The sequence below is a fragment of the Balaenoptera ricei genome, chromosome 17 (genome assembly GCF_028023285.1).
Source record: "Balaenoptera ricei isolate mBalRic1 chromosome 17, mBalRic1.hap2, whole genome shotgun sequence".
In the NCBI taxonomy this organism is placed as follows: Eukaryota; Metazoa; Chordata; class Mammalia; order Artiodactyla; family Balaenopteridae; genus Balaenoptera; species Balaenoptera ricei.
The window spans coordinates 10,114,946-10,135,389 of NC_082655.1; the positions used below are offsets into that span (position 1 = coordinate 10,114,946).

At 42.8% G+C, this 20,444-nt stretch overlaps 1 protein-coding gene across 3 annotated transcripts in view; it reads left to right on the forward strand.

The window, feature by feature from the left end:
* The window catches only part of ADCY8 (adenylate cyclase 8), a 229,091-nt gene that overhangs the window by 62,750 nt on the left and 145,897 nt on the right, over nt 1-20,444 (forward strand). For all 3 annotated transcript variants that reach the window (XM_059901676.1, XM_059901677.1, XM_059901678.1), the window contains exon 3: nt 15,697-15,827. In XM_059901676.1, the coding sequence (XP_059757659.1) occupies nt 15,697-15,827 (131 nt within the window). The remainder of the gene's footprint in view (nt 1-15,696; nt 15,828-20,444) is intronic.

A 20,444-nucleotide genomic window follows, 5' to 3' on the forward strand; every position in this document is an offset into this window, starting at 1 on the left:
AGTGGAGAAAAGACAGTCTCTTCAATAAGTGGTGCTGGGAAAACTGGACAGCTACATTTAAAAGAATGAAATTAGAACACTCCCTAACACCATACACAAAAATAAACTCAAAATGGATTAAAGACCTAAATGGAAGGCCAGATACCATCAAACTCTTAGAGGAAAACATAGGCAGAACACTCTATGACATAAATCACAGCAAGATCCTTTTTGACCCACCTCCTACAGAAATGGAAATAAAAATAAACAAATGGGACCTAATGAAACTTAAAAGCTTTTGCACAGCAAAGGAAACCATAAACAAGACGAAAAGACAACCCTCAGAATGGGAGAAAATATTTGCAAATGAAGCAACTGACAAAGGATTAATCTCCAAAACATACAAGCAACTCATGCAGCTCAATATCAAAAAAACAAACAACCCAATCCAAAAATGGGCAGAAGACCTAAATAGACATTTGTCCAAAGAAGACATACAGATGGCCAAGAAGCACATGAAAAGCTGCTCAACATCACTAATTATTAGAGAAATGCAAATCAAAACTACAATGAGGTATCACCTCACACCAGTTAGAATGGGCATCATCAGAAAATCTACAAACAACAAATGCTGGAGAGGGTGTGGAGAAAAGGGAACCCTCTTGCACTGTTGGTGGGAATGTAAATTGATACAGCCACTATGGAGAACAGTGTGGAGGTTCCTTACAAAACTAAAAATAGAACTACCATACAACCCAGCAATCCCACTACTGGGCATATACCCTGAGAAAACCATAATTCAAAAAGAGTCATGTACCACAATGTTCATTGCAGCTCTATTTACAATAGCCAGGACATGGAAGCAACCTAAGTGTCCATCAACAGATGAATGGATAAAGAAGATGTGGCATATATATACAATGGAATATTACTCAGCCATAACAAGGAACGAAACTGAGTTATTTGTAGTGAGGTGGATGGACCTAGAGACTGTCATACAGAGTGAAGTAAGTCAGAAAGAGAGAAACAAATACCGTATGCTAACACATATATATGGAATCTAAAAAAAAGAAAAGAAAAGAAAAGAAAAAATGGTCAGAAGAACCTAGGGGCAAGACGGGAATAAATATGCAGATCTAGCAGAGAATGGACTTGAGGATACGGGGAGGGGGAAGGGTAAGCTGGGACAAAGTGAGAGAGTGGCATGGACATATATACACTACCAAACGTAAAATAGATAGCTAGTGGGAAGCAGCCGCATAGCACAGGGAGACCATCTTGGTGCTTTGTGACCACCTAGAGGGGTGGGATAGGGAGCGTGGGAGGGAGGGAGATGCAAGAGGGAAGAGACATGGGGACATATGTATATGTATAACTGATTCACTTTGTTACAAAGCAGAAACTGACACACCATTGTAAAGCAATTATACTCTAATAAAGATGTTAAAAAAAAGAAGGAAACTGAATATTTCTGAAGAATTCAACTTTTCATAGAAACAAAAACTTGCTTTCTTTTCACACTCACATTCTGTTGTTTGTACTGTATTTAATTACATTCTGTTTTGACAATTGCAAATACAGCTGACATAAACAAATTTGGAAACACACGCTACTGTCTCTAGGTAAAGATACAACATAATTGATGATGCAGACATGGGAGGTGGACCAGACAGGGCCAGCTAGCGATGAGTATTTAACATGTTGGGGACGTCCATTAATAAGATAAGTTATTGGATAAGATAAGTAGAGGTTTACTGTCCTGCAATGCCATTTTGTAAATTATCTATGAAAGTAAAAAAATCCAGATTGGCCTCTAAAAATATTGAAACTACTCTTGGTTAGCAGTCGGAGTCTATAAAGTTGAGACTGGTTGAGAACTGGGTTCTCAACGCAAGTAGAAATTTGGCGTGACGTGAAATCATCATTTCAACCTCCATTCACTCAACAAGCATAGATCCTTCCTTCTCCAGAACTTTTGTTTCTTCAGTATTTCCTCTCAGTGAACAGAATCAGTGGTCCACCAGCTCTCCAAGCCACACTAGCTCCTCCTCTCCATCTTCCCTGATATCCGACCATGATCATGAGCAGTGGGATCGTCTTCTTGGCCATCACTCATATTTTTCTCCACCTTTCTAACCCTACTTCTTGTTCCATTTCTCTCCCGGATCGCGGTAACAGCCCCTTCACTCTCTACGTGTTGTTCTCCGTGCCGCAGCCAGAGTGATCCTTATCAAATCAAAATCTGCTCAGGTCACCTCCATCACTTCTATATTGGATTGAATAGCGCCTGCCCCCCCCCCAATTCACGTCCCCTCGAACCTCAGAATATGACCTTATTTGGAAGGAGGGCCTTTGCAGATGTAATCAAGTTAGGATGAATTTATACTGGATTAGGAGGAGCCTTAATTCAATATGACTGGTGTTCTTATAAGAAGAAGAGAGAACACACAGAAACACAGAGAGAAGAAACATACAGGGGAAAATACCATGTGAAGACAAAGGCAGGACTGGAGTGATGCATCTCCAAGCCAAGGAGCACCAAAGACTGCTGGCAGCCACCAGAAGCAGGGAGAATGGACAGTTTCTTCTCTAAGAGCCCCCAAGAAGGAACCAACCTGCTTACACCTTGATTTCAGACTCCTGACCTCCAGAACTTTGAGAGAAGAAATTTCTGCCGTGTTAAGTCATCCAGTTTTGTGGTGATTTTTTACAGCATTCTTAGGAACTTAATACAAGTTCCCACTGCCTTTAGAATGAAATCCAATTCATTTCTTACCTCTCCACCTAAAACGTTACCTGGATAGAATTAGCAATAACTAGCCCATATATAGCATTTACTATGTGCTAGATGTTACACTATACACTTTACGTATATTACTTTTTTTTATTTAATCCTCAGAGCAACCTTATGAGGTGGATGGTATTTTAACCTCCATTTTATAGATGAGGAAACCAACAAACAGAGAGGTTATGTAATAGCTAGTAAGTTGCCGAGCTGGTATTCCGACCTAGACAGTCTTGCTCCAGAGCCTGTATACCTACTATTATGCCATGTGGGTTAATAAAGTCTCCTGGACATGCCACCCTGTTCACAGTCTGTGCATCATCATATATCCCTCCCTCCTTTGGGAGGGCTCTTGCCCTCTCTTCCTCACTGGAGACTCTCCAACTAGTTTTGGTCTTAGCAGTAGGGAGAATGCATTGCCTCATGTTACTGAATATCTAGGGGTAGGTGCACAGATGCCTCAGCAGGACTATGGTGTAATCAATGGTAATAAATAGAGAGACTTGGGGAAATCAAATCCGTTTTCTTAAGTAGGGAAAAGTTATAGTGATTCTACTCAGAGAAGCATCTAGTGGAGGTGCCAGCTTCCAATGAAACCTCCATGAAAGTTCCTACTGCCAGTGATGGAGTCCAGGAGGGCCAAGAGTAGTGTAGGCTTTGGGGGCAGTTCCCTTTGCTTTTCTCACATGGGATTTTTATGCTCTCCTTTCTTCTCCCAGCTATTCCAAAGGCCCCAGCTTTGCACCTACCTACTCACCGAGTGCAAGAAACTGATAACCACCGAAGATTATTTTACAAGGGGCACACTGCTCCCAAGCCAGCTTTAGACTCACTGAGTTCCATTCCTAACAGGCTTCAGGCACAGCTTGATCCAGGGGCTATTTAGTATACTTGGCTGATTTCCTTTCACTATTTAGGACTCAACTAAGTCAGCAAAATCCAATCAGAATTCCACATTAACCACTTTTTTTCTCAGAGCCCTTTTCATAATAGTAACAAATGTATTGCCAATATCCAATCAAGTTAGTGCATTATGAAATATAGACCAAGCCCTGAGTTAGGTGCCAGAAATAAAAATAAGATTTTTTTAGATACAATTTTTCAGAATAAACTGGAGTTTGATAAGTTTGGCATTTTGCAACTTGACTTATGTGGCATGTCTTATATCTTGACACACTGGATTGCAAGCATCTTGATCCATGGAGGACTCATATTCCCCCCCGCCATAATATCTGACTTGGTATTAGACATTCAGAAAGTAACATTGTATGAAATGAATAAAATAATGATTGAATTAAGGAGCAGTTCCCATGAGGCCCCTTCCCCAAATAGGAGAGTATTGTTGACAAATACTGAAGAATGATTTCCCTTCCCCTGTAGTCAGTTGGGTGCTAGCTTCTGCAGAGGTTTTCACATCCCACAGGGGGTGTTCCTGTTGAACTCTCCACGCCATCAACTCTTCTTTCTTCATTCCCATTGTCCAGAAGAGTTTGTGGTTTAGCTCTATCAAAGCCACCTCTTTTGTCTATTAATCACCAGGATGTAAATATTTCATCTTTTCACCTCCTGGCTCTCCAACAGCTCAAAGCATTTCATTTTTCACATCTGTTATCCTGGTATCTCTTTGGAACAGGCAAGAGACAGGTGGTGCCCTGGGCTGACTTCTATCGTAATGTCATTAATATTTTATTGCAGTCATTTTCGGTCTCTCCGTCAACTAGGCTGCATGCACGAAGAAGGAGAACGCTCCCCTTTTTTTACTTTAAGACACTGTAATATCAAACTGGAATGTCTCATCCTCAATAAAGCCCCTCTGTGGAGCAGGTAGAGCAAGATTTAATGCCTGCTTTTATACCTGAAAACTCAGATTCAGAGATATTTATTATTTATTTTTGGCTGCGTCGGGTCTTAGTTGCGGCATGCGGGCTTCTCTCTAGTTGTGGCGTGTGGGTTTTCTCTCTCTAGTTGTGGCACACGGGTTCCAGGGTACAAGGGCTCTGTAGTTTGCGGCACAGGGTCTCTCTCGTTGAGGCGCCCAAGCTCAGTAGTTGTGGCACGTGGGCTTAGTTGCACCACAGCATGTGGGATGTTAGGTTCCCCCACCAGGGATCAAACCCGCATCCCCTGCATTGGAAGGCAGATTCTTTACCGCTGGACCACCAGGGAAGTCCCAGATTCAAAGATATTACGTAACTTGCCCAAGATCAGAAAATTAGCAAGCAATTAGTAAGCACATGCGGAAAAAAAAAAGACTCAAATTCAGTTCTTCCAATTGTGATTTCCAACATACATATCAATGTCTTTTTAGTGAAAATAGCACAATGCTTAGTCGTGTTACCTGTGTCTGAAAAACGTAGTGAACCTTATGTGAAAGAGCCTTTTAGCACTCTCTAAAAAGACCTTGAAATCCTCAAGCCTTAAGAAGTGCTGAGATTTTCAAGAGGGGCTGCTTAGCAGCAGATTTAGTGCCTAATGTCTTCTGGGCTCACAAATGTGTTCTTTATTCCTCGTATTTGACTAAATTCCTTTCAGGAGAGCTCAGCATCTTGCCCGAATGTCATATTGCCTTTGGTTTATCATTTCTTTCCCAAAGAAAACAAAAGCGCCTTCCTTTTTATTTCATCATGTTAGAGTTGTTGATACATCAGACTAGACCCTCAACCAAAGGTTCCCATGGATGTGCTGAGCCTTGGTTAGGGTGAGACGGATGACAGAAGTGTGCATTGCTACATCATGGACCGCTCTGCATTCAAAGAGCTAATAATTTGCTCTATACTATAGAGTGTACTGTATGCCAGGTTCTCTGCTAAGCGGTCATCTCGGGAGTGGAGAGGAGTATTTTATTGCTGACATTGTTTAAAACTGCTAATGAGTGGTGATAATAAAAGGCAGAACAACCTTAATCCTGTTATAATTTTTTTTTTTTGTCCACGCTGTGTGGCTTGTGGGATCTTGGTTTCCCAACCAGGGATTGAACCTGGGCCCTCGGCAGTGAAAGTGGGGAGTCCTAGCCACTGGACTGCCAGAGAATTCCCCTGTTATAATTATTTTAAATTCTCTACAGACAAGAGACCCCCTTCCTGCCTGCACCCAGTACAGACCACCCCTACTTCCTCCTCTCCACTCCCAGGGTTGAAAAGACATGTCTCACTGGGTCCTGACAATAATCCCATAAGGGAGCTACTGTTTTCATCTTACAGATGAAGGAAGTGAGGCTTGGAGAGGTTGAGTAACCTGTCTAGGATCACACAGCTAAGTGACAGGATCTGAGTCACAGTCTGTGAAGGAGGCGTGGCCTCGGTTGGCCCCGTGCACTGGCATCTCCGGGCACAGAGAAGGAATTCAGCAATGACTGAGCAGATGAAAGAATGAGCCAAGAGCTTTGTCTCAAGTTTCCCAATTTGATATATCAGGGAACTACTAAATGAAGGGAACTGAGAAACTCTCAACTCCTTGAAGAGATTAAAAAAAAAGAAAGAAGTCCCCCACATCTGAATTTTGTGATTCATCCTTTAAATTGCACTCATGGACTATAGACTATGGAGCTGTGCAGGCCAGTCTATGACTTGACCACTGGGATGAATTAAAACACATCTGATGACTACTGCTATTTAATAAGCACCTACTGTATACCAGGATCTGTAAAAGAGGCTTTGTCATTGAATATAAAAAACAATTTCTGGAAGATATGTATTATTATTCCCATTTTGTAGATGAAGAAACTGAGGCACAAAGGAGTTGCTCATGTAAGTTATCATAGTTACAGAACAAGTCAGTTGTTGAGCTCAGACAGGTTTCAACTCAAGCTTGCCTGATGCCAAAACCCGCTAGTCTTTGCATTTCTGAACAGAACCAGAGTCCCTGGGGTCTTAGACCACTAACAAGTAGACATGGGTGTTACCCAGACTTTTTTTAACCTCCTTGCTGAATCAGCCAAAAGTGCATGCACAGAGTATTCTTTGTATCCTTTAGGAGACAATTAAACAATAGCTTTTGCATGGCTGTGCTCGCACTTGGCTTTCAGAAACAATAACAGTTCTGGGTGAACATTCCATATAAGCCCTTTAAGATAAAAGTTCAAATGCCAGAGTCGAGATTTCGATAAAATTTTTAACTTTTTAATTATTGGAAGTGTGACTGGAGGTTTTTCACCATGTAGCACGATTACCTTTTCACATACAGTCAGCCTTCCATATCCATGGGTTCCGCATCCACAGATTCAACCAACCATGGATGGAAAATATTTGGAAGAAAAAAATTCCAGAAAGTTCCAAAAAGCAAAACTTGAATTTGCCCCCACACCGACAGCTATTTACATAGCACTGACATTGTGTTAGGTATTATAAGTAATCTAGAGATGATTTAAGGTATACAGGAGGATATTCATAGGTTATGTGCAAATACTACACCAGTTTATATAAGGCGCATGAGCATTCATGGATTTTGGTATCTGCGGGGGGTCCTGGGACCGATCCCCCTCGGATACCGAAGGACAGTTGTATTCTGCCTGTTCATTTTCCCCGTTATTTCCTGCGTAATGTCCCTACTCTAAAAGCTTTATGTTTTAGCGCCACTATACAATTAGAGTTCTAAAACAAGGCTTAAAATACAGCATGCTTGCCAGTGAATTTAACAAACATTTGGCCTGTGGTTACAGTGTGCTAGACACTATCAAATTCTTTTACAAATATTAGCTCATTTAAGCCTACACCAACACTATGAAGTGATGCTAAGATTATCATCTCCAATTTACAGAGGGGAAACTGGAGTACAGAGAAGGTAAGTCACAGAGTCAGGAATGGGCGGAGTTAGGATTCAAACCCAGAGCCCAGCTCCAGGGCCACGCACGTAGCTGCCTTTTCCCTCATTTACCTTTACTTCAGATTCCCTGCTCTCCAGCCCTCCTGTGAGAGCAAGACCCTTGTTCAGATGCAGGCATTTTATCTATTATGCACCTCTTTCTTCTACAAACATACACTGGCTACCATATTGTACACATAGTTTTTTTGCCACCACGTACCCCACTTTTCTAGGACTTCCTTCTCCTGGCTGCACCCAACCCACTCCTCTTATTGGTCACCCCATTAATGACCATGATCTTTATCCTGATCCTGCACCCTGACTAGATGTTGACCCAGGCAGAGCCTCTATGCAGACATGTTGAGTCTTGAACTTAACAAGAATCTTCTCAAAATGGCCAAAGATATAAGGCATAAGGACCAAGAGCTCCCAGTGGCTTAGAAGTGAGAGAGAAGGATGAAACTGACCTACAGGGGAAGCAGAGACCCAAGTTTAGGGGAAAGAGTCATTATGGGTCCCTGGGTCCTTTTGTTTCCAAAGTCCAGCCTCAGTTCTGCCCTTAGATTCCTTGAGACACCCAGTATAGTTATGATAATGCCTGATTTTTTTTTTAAGCTATGTTGAGTAGGGTATCTGTCTTGTCACCAAAGAAATCAGATAATATGACAACTCCTCATGAGGCTCTGGAGGTGGAGTAAACATCCTCTTGGCTCTCAGATACTTCACAGTTTAGGGAGGGTAACAGACACCCAAATAAGAATTGTAAAATCCCTTTAGCTGAGATCATCTGGGTGGGAGGTTGCTCGGTTAATTGAAAAAGTATGTTGAAATTGGGAATTATGAACAATTCAACTTAAATATTTTATTTGTAACTTAAATGTAAAATAATATATTCATTATCTAGTCTCTTAAAATAAGGCCAAGGCATTTTTTATGGAACTAGAACAAATCATCTTAAAATTTGTGTGGAGACACAAAAGACCCCGAATAGCCAAAGCAGTCTTGAGGGAAAAAAACAGAGTTGGAGGAATCAGACTCCCTGACTTCAGACTATACTACAAAGCTACAGTAACCAAGACAATATGGTACTGGCACAAAAACAGAAACATAGATCAATGGAACAAGATAGAAAGCCCAGAGATTAACCCACGCACCTATGGTCAACTAACCTATGACAAAGGAGGCAAAGATATACAGTGGAGAAAAGACAGTCTCTTCAATAAGTGGTGATGGGAAAACTGGACAGCTACATGTAAAAGAATGAAATTAGAACACTGCCTAACACCATACACAAAAATAAACTCAAAATGGATTCGAGACCTAAATGTAAGACCAGACACTATAAAGCTGTTAGAGGAAAACATAGGAAGAACACTCTTTGACATAAATCACAGCAAGATCTTTTTTGATCCACCTCCTAGAGTAATGGAAATAAAAACAAAAATAAACAAATGGGACCTAATGAAACTTCAGAGCTTTTGTACAGCAAAGGAAACTATAAACAAGATGAAAAGACAACCCTCAGAATGGGAGAAAATATGTGCAAATGAATCATCGGACAAAGGGTTAATCTCCAAAATATATAAACAGCTCATGCAGCTCAATATTAAAGAAACAACCCAATCCGAAAATGGGCAGAAGACCTAAATAGACATTTCTCCAAAGAAGACATACAGATGGCCAAGAAGCACATGAAAAGCTGCTCAACATCACTAATTATTAGAGAAATGCAAATCAAAACTACGATGAGGTATCACCTCACACCAGTTAGAATGGGCATCATCAGAAAATCTACAAACAACAAATGCTGGAGAGGGTGTGGAGAAAAGGGAACCCTCTTGCACTGTTGGTGGGAATGTAAGTTGATACGGCCACTATGGAGAACAGTATGGAGGTTCCTTAAAAAACTAAAAATAGAATTACCATATGATCCAGCAATCCCACTGCTGGGCATATACCCAGAGAAAACCATAATTCAAAAAGACACATGCACCCCAATGTTCATTGCAGCACTATTTACAATAGCCAGGTCATGGAAGCAACCTAAATGCCCATCGACAGATGAATGGATAGAGAAGATGTGGCACATATATACAATGGAATATTACTCAGCCATAAAAAGGAACAAAATTGAGCCATTTGTTGAGATGTGGATGGGCCTAGAGACTGTCATACAGAGTGAAGTAAGTCAGAAAGGGAAACACAAATATCGTATATTAACGCAGGTATGTGGAACCTAGAAAAATGGTACAGATAAACCGGTTTTCAGGGCAGACATTGAGACACAGATGTAGAGAACAAACGTATGGACACCAAGGGGGAAAAACCGCGGTGAGGTGGGGATGGTGGTGTGCTGAATTGGGCGATTGGGATTGACATGTATACACTGATGTGTATAAAATTGATGACTAATAAGAACCTGCAGTATAAAAAAACAAACAAAAAAACAAACAAAAAACTAATAGTAAACTTTCTTTGGGTTATTTATATGGAAATATGTTAATATAAATGTTTCAGACATTACCTGAAATTTCTAAAAATCTTATATGTTCTGGTATAATGTTATAAGTCATAATTCTAGTTATTACTTTAAAATGTATATCTCAGAAATAACTAAATTTCCTTGTCAATTGCATTATTATGAACTTTCATCAAATCTTTAACAGTGGTCATTTTTAAGTCTTTTGTCATTTACAGACAGTTCTGGGTGTACTCTGATGCTTTTGCAAAAATGGTCCTCCTATAAAAGGGTTTCATCTTCAAGGAATTCATGGAAAAGACTCTGACAAGTACAGGTTTCTGGTAACTGACTGTACTGCTGAACTGAATGAATAAGCATTTTCAGAACTCTAATGGAAAACTGATGAATTCATAAAAGTGCTAACAAAAGATCAAGATGAAAAAAAAAAATTAATTACATGGGACTGAGTGAACTGATGAGGATGAGTATAATTTTTGTGACTTTCTGTCTGAATTAAAAAAAAAAGAAAAAAAATCCCACAAGGACTCAGAGGTAAAAAATATACAAATCAATTTTGACTGCAGAGTGAAGGAGCTGTTACAGTGGAGGATTACTGGACTGAATGTCAACATTATGACACAGTATGAGTGTGTTTCATGTTTGGTAATTGCAATCATTGTTGCTTTTGTTGTGGTCATCCATTTACAATGCTTGGTGTCAGTCTGTTTATCTCTTGTAAAAATAAAATACAGTCTGTGTGTGTGAAAAAAAATAATAATAATAAGGCCAAGGTATTTTACTTAGCAGAGATCTACTGCTTCTTACAGAGACCACAGCTAATAGTGCATCAGCCAAGATTTCTAGTTCTTTAAAATGGAGCCAAATATTTAAAAGTACTCACAAAATTATCAGAATGACTTCTGGATTTTTATTATTTTTCCCACTAATTTGTATGGCTGGCTTGCCGACATCTAGGTTGGTTGCAATGTTCTAGCTGCTCAGTATTACCAAGTCTTTCCAAAGCATTTGATTCCATTTTCATGTAAACAGCATCTCTTATTCTTACTCAGTATTTTTATTTACCATTCATTACCTCTAGAACATTAGCTCTACAAAGGTGAGTACCATGTCTGGTTTTGTCTACTGCTGATTCTCCATATCCAGAGTGCACCTGTCACGCAGCACCTACTCCTTGACATGGTAAATCAGTGAATAAATGGATGAATTACAATCTAAGTTTAAAAAAAAAAGAAATGGGCTTGAGTCTTCACTATGCGCTTACCGAGTGCATGACTCCAGGCTGCCTCATTTCACTTAAATTCTTTAAATCTCAGTATCTCATATATAATACGCAATGAAAATAGTAACCTACTACAATTAATGTGAGGTTTTGAAGATACTGGACGCAAAGCACTTGACATGCTACATAATGAGCGATCACTTTAAAGTAAGACATTATCTATAAACCCAGGATAAGCCTCTCATCAGTGCCTGGACCTTTACTGCAGTTAACACTGCTTGGCCTGCAGTAGAGAGAGAGAAATGGGAGGTCTCTCGGTTTGCAAGAACCTGAGAGTGGCGAGTTCTTCCCTAAGCCATTCAGAATAACTGCCCAGAAGTGCTGCCTGCATCAGAGGACTGCCTTGCTCTCTTTCTCTTCTCCACGACAAGCATTTGCATAAAGTGAAGATCCTGAATTCTTCCCGGTTTTCACCTTGACCTTCCCCTCAGGGTGCACTGTAGCAATTGATGCCCATGAAGCCATTTTGATGACATGAATAGAGCAACTTATAGGAGATGAGAGGAAAATCCAGGCAGGAGCCACTGATGCACTTGATATCAGCCCAGGGTCCCTTTTCATGCAAATGCAAAAAACCCAGGGAGAAAAAGATGTGCAGAATGTGTGAGCACAAAGGCCACCCTGGGCCACAGTCTGGCTTCAGGAGAGATTCTTGTACTTCTGATCTCCAAAGCCAGAAAATGAGATATTATGCCTCAGCAAGAGTTGGGAATTGTATTAAGGGGCAAACTTTCCCATTTTCTTGCAGATTGTGTCTTCAGGGCATTTGAATGATGTTTCTCAAGCAGTGAACAAATCCGAGGGAAGCAAAAGTGCTGAAAATGCACTTTTATAAGCAGACTCTAGGCAGTTTCCCATTGCCTGGCAGAAAATGCTTTACAGAGGCAGGACCTGGGGCAGTTGCCAGTAGCAGGACAAGCCGGAGGCTGGCAAGCCTGGGTGCTGGAGAATTTTGCTATTAAAATTTTATTTTGAAAGTCTCCCATAAAGCATCTATGTCATACTTGAAGATTGAATGTGCATTGCCAAAGAATCTATTTAACAAATAATTATCCTGTACCAGGGACCGTGGTGGCCATTGGAGGCGTTGCAGCCATGAGCTGGACACAGTCTCCTCCTTCTCTGGGTTCACTCATTTGTTTAGGAAATATTTATTTAGCACCTACTGTTCTGAGGCTTCAAGTGCTCCTCAAAGCTGTGATGAGCACCGACTCCCACCCCTCAGCGATTGCAGGAACAGGGTCACAATTACCTGGGAAGTTGACAGACAGCCTAATGAACATGAAATGGACGTGAGGCAGGGGCATTTGCAGGAAGCACGCCTCTCAGCCCCACGATGGGACAGCTTTCAAGAGAGGGAAAAGCCCCATCGTGTGAAGCTCTGTGGACACTTCATTAATAAAGCCCTTCCCATGAGGGCAGGGTTGAGTAGAGCAGAGAGGAAGCAGGAGGGAACAAACACCAGGCCCCTCACATATTTTATTTCATTGAATTTTCATGACAACGCTGTGAGGTAGATGATGTTATAGTTATTTGTCAAATTAGGGAACTAAGTCACAGAGAGATGATGTCACTCGCCTAATGCTGTGTTACTATTAAATGGACAGAGGCAGGACCCAAACTCCTGGGGCTTTTCCCATCTCACCACGAATCCCATCCAGGAAAAACGTGGTAAAGGACTGCATCCTGCCACTGCCACTTGGTAACTGTTCAGGTCATGCAGGTAATTTGACTTGACTCAGTCTGTCCGTTAAATGAAGATAATTATTTGTGCCTGCTTATTTTCAGGGTTTTGCAAGGAACAAATAAAAGAATGGATGCTGAAAATGTTTAGGGTCCATAAATATCTATGAAGATATGAGAAACTACGGTGGTTAAAATGTACCCGTCTTATGGGGAGGGGTTTGGGGAAGGGATGGAGTGGGAGGTCGGGGTGAGCAGATATAAGCTATTGCATCAATATATAGAATGATAAAGAACAAGGTCCTACTGTAGAGCACATATAAGCTATTGCATCAATATATAGAATGATAAAGAACAAGGTCCTGCTGTAGAGCACAGGGAACTATATTCAATATCCTCTGGTAAATCATAATGGAAAAGAATATTTTAAAAGTGAATATATATACACATATGTACACATATATATGTATATATGTATAACTGAATCACTTTGCTGTACAGCAAAAATTAACACAGCATTGTCAATCAACTACACCTAAATTAAAAAATTAATAGTAATAATAAAATACACCTGTCTTAAACTCCATTCCACACTAGAGCAAATTATAGGAAAAAAAAAAAAAAGAAGCAGATTTTTGCCTCATTTCCACAGCACAAGATCTTTTTAGGATTTACTTCATGTTGCTAGTTAAACAGTTATTTTGTTTTTATCTGCTGTGTTGATCACAATGGAAGAATATTATTCTGTCAAGTGTTAGGTCCCTAATTTGTGGAGGTGTGTATCTCATTTCCTCTCCTCTCGATAAAGAGTTAATGTCTCTGAGCCCGGTTCCTCTCCTGTGTGCCCTGTTTCGGTGAATGGAGCACACGCTCCCCATCAACCAAACTCAAAACCTAGCCATCACCACGGTTACGCCCTCTTTCTCTCCTGCCATCCCTATTGGTTGCCAGTCCTATAGACCTTATCCCCCCATCACCTCTCCCCTGGACCACTGCAGGAGCTCCCCGAGCTGGTCTCCCTGCCTCTACCCTTGGCCCCCTTCTCATAATTCATTCTCCAAACCACAGCCAAGGGTGATCTTTTTTTTTTCGTAATAAATTTATTTATTTGTTTATTTTTGGCTGTGTGGGTCTTTGTTGCTGCGCGCGGGCTTTCTCTAGTTGCGGCGAGCGGGGGCTACTCTTCGTTGCGGTGCACGGGCTTCTCATTGCGGTGGCTTCTCTTGTTACTGAGCATGGGCTCTAGGCGCACGGGCTCTAGAGCACACGCTCAGTAGTTGTGGCTCGCGGGCTCTAGAGTGCAGGCTCAGTAGCTGTGGCACACGGGCTTAGCTGCTCCGCGACATGTGGGATCTTCCTGGACCAGGGCTTGAAGCCATGCCCCCTGCACTGGCTGGCGGATTCTTAACCACTGCGCCACCAGGGAAGTCCAAGGGTGATCTTTTAAAACATCAATCAGCTTATGTCACTCCTCTGCTTAGTATCACGTGGTGCCTTCCAGCTTTAGTTGGAATTAAATGGTAACATCTCAGGCAGGCCTGACACATTTATCTACACCTCCAACCCCATTGACTGTCACCACACCCCTCTATCACCACCCTCCAGGCACACCATTGCTCTCCGTTTGTCTCAGGACATTTGCACCTGCTGTTTCCTCTTCCTGGAGCTCCCTTCTCCTTGTACCACACAGGGCTGGCTCATTCCAAACTTTCATGCATCTGTTTACATATCAGTTGCTCAGAAAGGTCATTCCTAACCCCCTATTTGAATCCCGTTATCAACCATCATACTATACTCTCTGATCATGACCTGTCCTTGCTTGGCACTTGTCACATTTTGTAAGTATGTGTGGGCATGTTTGGGTGTGTGTATTTAATGTCTGTATTCCTTATTAGAATGTAAGCTCCACAGTAGTAGGGCTGTCATTCATTTGGTTCACCACTGTATACCCAACCCCCAGCACAATGCCTGGCAAATAACAAGTACTTCGTAGATATTTGTCATGTTCATAGGATGGTACGAAATTAGCAATTCCTCAAGAAGTTCAGCCAAGAGCCGCATTAGTTCTACACGGTCCATCCACCCTTCTGAGACCCAGTGGTCAGCCTAAAAAGACTGTCCCTTGTCAACTGAAAAAAAAATTCACAACCTGAAAGTTGAGTTATGTTTTATTCAGCAGACTTTCTGAGGACATCAAGCCCGGGACACAGCATCTCAGATAACGCTGAGAAAACTGTTCCAAAGAGGCAAGGGTGGGTGGGAGGGAGCCAGGATATATAGGAGTTTTTTGCAACAAAAGACCAGGTAGTTGGAACATCAAAGGATTACTGTTCATTAAAGAAAACCAGATATCTCAAGTTAAGCAGTTTAGCACTTTTCTATGTATAGGAAGATACAAGAGTCTGGGCTCATTGAAATCATGCTTTTGATATGCAGCTCAGCTCTCTGGGGCCAGCATCCTGTGTTTTCTCATCCTGAGTTTCCTCAGGGTGCACCTTTGTGGGAGGCTGCAGCAGCTGACTGCTAGATGGGCTTGGCAGCGGGCAGGCCGTTTGTCTCCATCCTGGGTTCCCTCAGGGCTCACCATCCAGGCGGCTGTAACGTAATGGCTTGATGGCTGCAACATCTTTTGTTTACCGATATGGCCGGCGATACTTTAGTCCTCACGCTTGTATTTGTGTGTCCCAGGAGCGGCTTGTGCTGTCTGTGCTCCCTCGGTTTGTCGTCCTGGAGATGATCAACGACATGACCAACGTGGAAGACGAACACCTGCAGCATCAATTCCACCGGATCTACATCCATCGCTACGAGAATGTCAGGTGAGAAACAGGACACCTCGCCCAGTTCTCTGCGTGATCCACGCGCTCCTGGCTGCTCTCACCTTGTGGCCGTGACTTCTGTCTGCCCGCATGTCAGCGCCTTTCTTCATTTGGTTGAGTAATTCATCAACTAGCGATTATTCATCAGAGAGTTCTGCATTTCCAAACTGAGGCTCGAGAAGAGTGTCTGCAGTTAAATTTGCTAGTTGACTTACCACCTGGCTCCTCTGCAGTGGACTTGCCTGCCTTTACATTTTGAGTAGGAAAGGCAAAAGCCTGTGACACTGTGGTGGGAAAAATAATTCCAGAATGTCATCTGGAGGCCTCAGGGGCGATTACATAGGTCTCTTCTTTATATTCCTTGTAAGTGTCTTTAAAACAATACCAAAAAAAGGATTACAGCTTATTTTTCTTTTGCAAACATATTTTTTGGTCACTCATTCACCCATCCATCCATTCTGCATCCACTGACCCTTCCACCCATTCACACACCCAACCATCCATCCCTTCATTCATCCATCCATCCATCCATCAATGCCCTCTCTTTGCCCAGCACTGTGCCAGACAATATAGCTCTTCAGTGAGACAGACCTGTTTAGAATCCCAATTCTACCTCTTCCTTGTGTATGACCTTGGGCAATTTACATACCTGACTCTCAGAATCCTTCTCTGTAAAACAGGCGCTTTAATAGCCACCTTACAGGGGTTTATGTAGATTATGTGAGTGAAGATACATACAAAGCACAGGACTGGCATAAGCATGTAGTAGAGCATTAAGCATATTGTAGATTGTTTCAGACATGTTTCCTGGTTGCAAGCAGAAAAAGAATCCAACCCTGACTGATGTAAAAGAAATGTATTGGAAGGCTACATGGGGGCTCCCAGAGTCCTTGGGGAAGGATGGAGAGGCGGGCTCAGGAAGTGGGCCGGAAAGAAGCGGAAAGCACAGTCAACATCCCAGCAGGGCACTAGGCCAGTGAGGGCGCTGCTTCCACTGTACCTGAAGAATCCATTCCCTGTGCTACCAACCCTGTCCCAGACACAGCTGCCTCCTCTGCACACAGAATGCCTCCGCAGCCCCCAGGATCTGGATTTGGCTGCCTTTGTCCTGCCCCACTCTCTGACCCCCCTGCCTCTTTGCATCTCAAGTTAAGCCTGAGGCAGATGTGTCTGATTGGCTGAGCCCAGTCATTTCCCAGAAGTGGCTAGGACGCAAATATCTGACATTTTCAGCTTGTACCGGAGAACTGTATCTCCCTCCCACCAAACATCATAGGGTGGGAATTTCCCAAACATAGGGGAACATCTATAGGTTGAAGAGCTCTAAAAATGACCAGTGGTACCGTCTTAGTTCCTTTCCTCCTAACTTTGGTAGGAGGGAAGAACAACTTTTCCTTCTCACCAGCATCTCTGGGTGTTTTTCTGGTGTGCCAGGGCACTTGTGTGAATGCAAGTCTAGCAGAAATCTTGATTCTAACACAACCTTTTAGCAAATATGTCAGTGTAGGTCATTCGGGGTCTCATCCAAGAATTGAGCTACACTGGCTTAGATGCTTGAGTTTGCAAAGAGCCCCTTGTCAAACAGCAACTCTAATACAAGATGCACTCCAGATCTAGGAATTTGTCCCACAGACAGTGGGAACTCGTCAATACCAATTCTAGAACAACGGGCTCAGGGCAGTACTAGTCATTATAATACAGTGTGAGGCTCTATTATTAAGTAAGCAAAGGACAGTAAGAGATCAAAAAAAGAGGAAGACCCGGGGTGGGGATGGAGGTGCGTAGAGAAACATTCCTAGAAGGGGTGATTCTTATTTGCCTTCTTTGAAATTGAGTCCGCCAAGTGAAAAAAAAGATCAAAGAAAGGAATCCTAGGCAGAGGAATCAGCACAAGTGAAGGCAGAACAGTGAGATAAAATTAAGAAAAATGCAAAATATATATCATATATTTGACATATATGACATATTATGAAATATGTATTGACATAGTATAATGATTCGTATATAATTATAATGGTATGTAATTTAATGAAGTATAATGAAATAAGACATATTATAAAATATATATGACATATTACAAAAGTGTCTGTCACCATGGAGAAAGAGGAGAAAAAAAAAACCTGCCCTTCATAAAGAAAAAAATAAACAAGCCTGCACACCCACGTCAACATACTTGGGAGCCTTAAGTTCAATAAAAGGCGTGTTTGGAGTTCTTCCTGCACTTATCAATTTTCAGTGCTTCCCTTAGTGAAGAACAACTAAAGTTACTTCTGCCCCTTGCACCCTGCCCATTTATCTTAAATCATTGAACTGAGATTTTGTGCTCCAGACTCTTTTCCAGAACTTCGCGCCACATTAAATTAAGATTGCATTTGCTGCCCTGCATTGTCAGTGGTCTCAGCTCGCAGTGAAGGAGCCACTTCTAATGGTAGAAGAATGTGCAGAGGTCCTGGCAGCTGGAGGGGCCCCTCCCAGCTGTTCACAGAGGCAGTGGTGGCGAGATGCCCACAGCCCCGCTGGTCCTGGGAAGATGCACTCAACTCGGGGCGGTGGAGCCCCTCCTGCCCACTGCCCTTTAGCACCACTGCTGGGTGCTAAAATAGGACCAGAGATGAAAAATGCAGGATGGGCCTTAGCCCGTGTCTGAGAACAATGTCGGGCCGGCTGCGACACCCCGTTCCCTAGCCCCCAGAGCACACCCACTGCAGGAAAGGGAGGGAGCGTTTTTGAAATCATTTCCCATCCTGTCACTGTCTTTGAGGAAACCCACCTGGTTCATTCTTTCTTCTCTGTTGCTTTTTTGTTGTTATGGTTTTGTGACCTTTCCCTAAAAACAGTCTGCTATAAATATCTAACTCAATCATGTTTCGTACAGCTCATTGCATCCTGTCTGGGTAAGGTGCAGTAAGAGGCGCCACGCCTGGTGACATGAGTGGCCCAGAGTGGAATGGGGCGAGTGCATCAGGGTTTTCATCCCAGAACGCTTTCCATGAGCCCCCTGTGAGACTTCGGTTGCATCATTTCATCTTTCCGCATCTCCGTTTCCTAATCCAAAAACCAAGCTGCTTGAAATGGACAAAACATTTGGACTGTCAAGTCGATTTCAGCTACAAACATATGAGCCTTCACCAGATTCATTCTGGAGCTCCACCTGGCCACTCGGCTTTTTATGAGAAGCCATTTGGGCTTCCAACCCCATCTGCCCAATTCTACTTCTCTTTCCTTATTCCCCCTATTTTAAGACATTTCTTGTGCTAGTTAGGGGAATGCTCTAACAAATAACCTCTCAATTTCAGTGATGTAAACTCAATATAATTCATCTACACAACTCCCCCTGGCTTATATTCCCTGCCAGTGGGTGATTCAGGGATAAAGCCCCCTGCATTTCATAGCTGTATCACCCCCTTGGGCTTCAAAGTTGTCGGCATTCAGCTCTTGGCGAGAAAAGGGTAGAAAAGGCACACCTGCTTCTTTACCACCTCAGCCCAGAAGTGGCATCTGTCACTCTGGTCAGATTCCATTGATGGGACCTGATTACATGGCTCCACCTCGATACAAGAGGGGCACAGAGCCCCTGCCAGTGGTCTTTGCTAGTGACAGGCAGGCATGGATTTGGTGGACACTTAGCTTCTCTACCAGGGCTCCCTGCCCCCGTTCCTTTTGCCCCCAAACCCCATGCCATGTACGTTTGCACACATTTGCTGGCATAACTCAGTCTACTCACTTTCTTGACTGGCTGTTTCTTCCCAGCCAGGCCTGTCAGCATGTGCAATCATCACATTGAAGCCCAATCCGGCCTCTGTACCCTGACACCAAATTAAATCTCGGAGACAGAGTTTTGGGTGAAGTAGAAAATAATAGCTTTATTGCTTTGCCAGGCAAAGGGGGCCACGGCGGGCTCCTGCCCTCAGAACTGTGTTCTGACCAACCTGGCGGGGGTAGTGAGGAGTTTTGTAGTAATGGTTCAAAGAGGGCGTGATCAGCTCGTGGACCCTCTTCTGATTGGTTGGTGGGGAGGTAACTGGGAGTCGGCATCATCAACCTTCTGGTTCCACCCGGTCTGGGGTCTGTGTGCTTGTGGGCAGCAGACAGGTAACTTCTCCCACCTGGTGAGGGTTTCAGTATCTGCAAAGCAGCTCAAAGATGTTGTTATGTGTATCCCTTGAGGGGAACCAGGACGCTGCCCCAAGGCTGCACTATTGTTTCTTGACTGTTCCTCCCTTGTCTCTGCATCCCCTCGCTTCCCTAATTAGCAACTGTTTGAACCTGCAGGTTGGAACTCAGGGAAGGTCCTGGAGGCTGAGTGAAGCCTATTTCCTGTAATCAAGAAATAGGGGACACAGAAAGGCTTTTGTGCCCAGGAGCCCCACAGGGTCCTGCTTGGTTTTAACATTGGCCTTGCAGACTACCGTTTCACATACAAGCAAAATGCAGTTGAGTGGAGCTAGAGAACTTGGCTTTGGAGGTCTGTTTGTGTGGCCATCTATTAAACACTCTCCGATTCCCAAAAATTTCCACAAGGAGTTACATACTCTCCACTTACTGAGGACTATGCTGTGATTTACAAGTGATCTTTCAGTAATCCTGCAGAGTAGCTTTAATGATCTCTGCTTTATT